Raw genomic sequence first — 2,688 nt, forward strand, 5'->3', positions numbered from 1 at the left:
CAAACATGAACACAAAATTGAGCATTTACGGTCGACGAAACTACGAATCGATAGCATGAATGGAACCATAACATCGATGTGTATCTTTTTCGTATAGAGCTTATCTCGAATCGAATCACCATTGTGCAGATTAGAGGGGAGAAGGAAGAAAAGAGATTAGGAAGGAAGTTAGTGGAGTAGAAGAAGAAGCACGTACATCCTTCTCTCGTGCAAGGGGCCATCCATGTGCACTTGTTGTGCCTCAGCTCGGCTGGCTCGATAAAAACTGCCGATCTAAGCGTTCCTAGCAAGACAGACCCAGAGTTGTTTTTTTTAAACATCACTACAGACAGACCCATGAACGCACACACGCATATCCTACCCTATGAGCACCTTTGAAAGACTGAGCCGGCATATCATCTTGAAATTTACGAAGTCACCGTAGGCACCTCGTCGTCGACGGGAACATCTCCTCCCACTAAATGTGCATCGCTGGAAATCCTGAGATAAATTCAGGAATAAATGTGAGCACCAGGATTTGAATCTTGATGGGCTGGGGATACTACAGTCCCTCTAACCATCCAAACACAGGTTGGTTCGCGGCCCAGGGTTGTTTTAAAGTTCCTGCGATGCAGGCCCAACAGTGTGTGCGGATAATCAAACAGACCAGATTCTTTTCGTGTGGGTCTGATTGGACCAAATGCAGGCAACCAAGACAGGTCATGTCCTATCGTATGAAGTGCGCTTGGAAAGGAGCCCAATACGTCAGATATGACTACTAGAAATGAGAAGTGCTACGGTTATCGGACAGATATGAGCTAGGGGTGCTTTTTACGTTTTTTTTAAGATAAGGTGGTTGGGCTTGCTCATTGCTCTAGTGGTCCTACGAAGAGGACGAGTTTTACTGTTTGTGACGTTGATCCTTTGACGTTGAAGCCGATGGCGCACTCGTGTACTGCTCCATGGCCACATAACAGAACAGAACGCTTTCTTGCGGCTTGCCTCGCATCTCCTCCACAATCCCTTCATCCTCGACACCCAGGTTGGTGCCGTCTGCTTCTTTTCCTCCATACTCTCCTCTGCAACCTAGATCCGTTCTGCCCATGAAATTTTGTTTGATTTTGGGAACAGAAAAGATTTGCCCTTCTCTTCCTGTAGCTGGTTCACACGATTAACTTGGTCTAGAACACTTTTCCTTCACTCCCTGTCGCTACTTCACTCGATTACCTGTTTTAGATCTTATTGTTTGGTATGGGAAGAAAATATCTATTGTTGAGTTGCCTCAGTTGGACAAGCATCATGTTTTGTTTCATTTCCTCTATACAATTTGAGTTTATTGCAGGTTATGACCAGATCGCTTGGACATCTGCGGAGCAAATTGAGTTTGTACTTTGTAGACCACACACAGGGGTACCGGCTAGTTCTCCAGTAGGTACGGACCTCCTTGCTACGAATTTCTGTTTGAAGTTTTTTTCCATGTCCAGCTGTGTATATTTGCTCCAGGTTGAAACTTTACCTTTGAACGGCAGGAAAATATCTCAGTTTCGCAATTGTGCGTATATACTACTAGTAGTAGTTTTGCTATATACATCTGGTGTATGTCTGAGAAACATTCTGGCATCTTACTTAATTCATATCATGATGTTCAATTTCTGCTTTGCAGGTCACATACAAGGCTACCGGCTAAATCTCCTGTGGGAAAGTAATACTTACTGTGTATTTATGCAGTGCAAGCATGTCTAAAGGAAACTAATTTGTGCTTTCTCTTTTTTCAAGAGCACCGTGCACTTAGAATGGGGGACCGAATTGTCCTGGAGCGCATACTTTCCGGATTTGAGAAACCGACGAACCTCGCATTAGCACTTTTACAGGAGATCACTGAAAATTTCTCTGAAATGAGAAAAATTGGGGAGGGTGGATTTGGGGAGGTTTACAAGGTAAGATTTACCTTTTGAAGAGTACGCAATTAAAGATTTGAAGTAGAGTAAAATATTACTAGTTCCATTAATAAGTGCAATAAGTCTCTGTTTTGGCGTCAGAGGGATGAGAATGACCACATTTAAATGATTGCCAACAGGGTGTGCTCCACAATAGGATTATTGCCGTGAAGAGGATAATTGTGAGCGAACACACAATCGACGACAGGCTATTTGATCGTGAAGTTAAAAATTTGATGAAGATTATTAGCCATCGAAATGTAGTTCGTTTTCTCGGCTTTTGTTCAAATACACATCGTGAGGCGATAAAAGAGGAAGGATCAACAGAATTGGTTTTGGCCCAGATGAGAGAAAGATTACTTTGTTTCGAGTATATCAGCAACAGAAGCCTCGATAAACATATTACCGGTATGACAATGTTACTTTTCATGCAGCTCTTTCTTTACTTAATAATTTTTCTCTTTTATCCTTAAAAAAGCGACTTTTTGCGGTACATCATACTACCCCCAAATTGATGGTGTAGTATTAAGTTAGATCAATGGTTGATATATATCGGCTTAAAATTTGGTCGAAGACAACTTCGTAATTTCCCCGAGGGTAGATTTATGTCCACAAGGGCACGGTCGATTCAGTCTTCCAACCAATCGAGCAGGAAAACGAATATTAATCGATCGCCGTCATATGCCCTCGCCTCCCTAAATATGTGTTTTTGGCTGATTTTCCTGGACATATGGGCTAAATACTAAGGGGTATTTCAGAAAAAGAAAATATT

General features: G+C 42.2%; 1 protein-coding gene across 7 annotated transcripts in view; it reads left to right on the forward strand.

The window, feature by feature from the left end:
- Positions 1-893: 893 nt before the first annotated feature.
- The window catches only part of LOC123072817 (disease resistance protein RGA5), a 14,343-nt gene continuing 12,548 nt past the window's right edge, over positions 894-2,688 (forward strand). For 4 of the 7 annotated variants that reach the window (XM_044496479.1, XM_044496478.1, XM_044496480.1 and 1 more), the window contains exons 1-5: positions 894-1,021; positions 1,322-1,411; positions 1,643-1,681; positions 1,756-1,916; positions 2,057-2,324. In XM_044496479.1, coding sequence (XP_044352414.1) covers positions 919-1,021; positions 1,322-1,411; positions 1,643-1,681; positions 1,756-1,916; positions 2,057-2,324 — 661 coding nt within the window. In that variant the 5' untranslated portion in view covers positions 894-918. The other 3 variants (XM_044496482.1, XM_044496483.1, XM_044496484.1) reach the window with 3 other exon arrangements.

The sequence above is a fragment of the Triticum aestivum genome, chromosome 3B (genome assembly GCF_018294505.1).
Source record: "Triticum aestivum cultivar Chinese Spring chromosome 3B, IWGSC CS RefSeq v2.1, whole genome shotgun sequence".
Lineage (NCBI taxonomy): Eukaryota > Viridiplantae > Streptophyta > Magnoliopsida > Poales > Poaceae > Triticum > Triticum aestivum.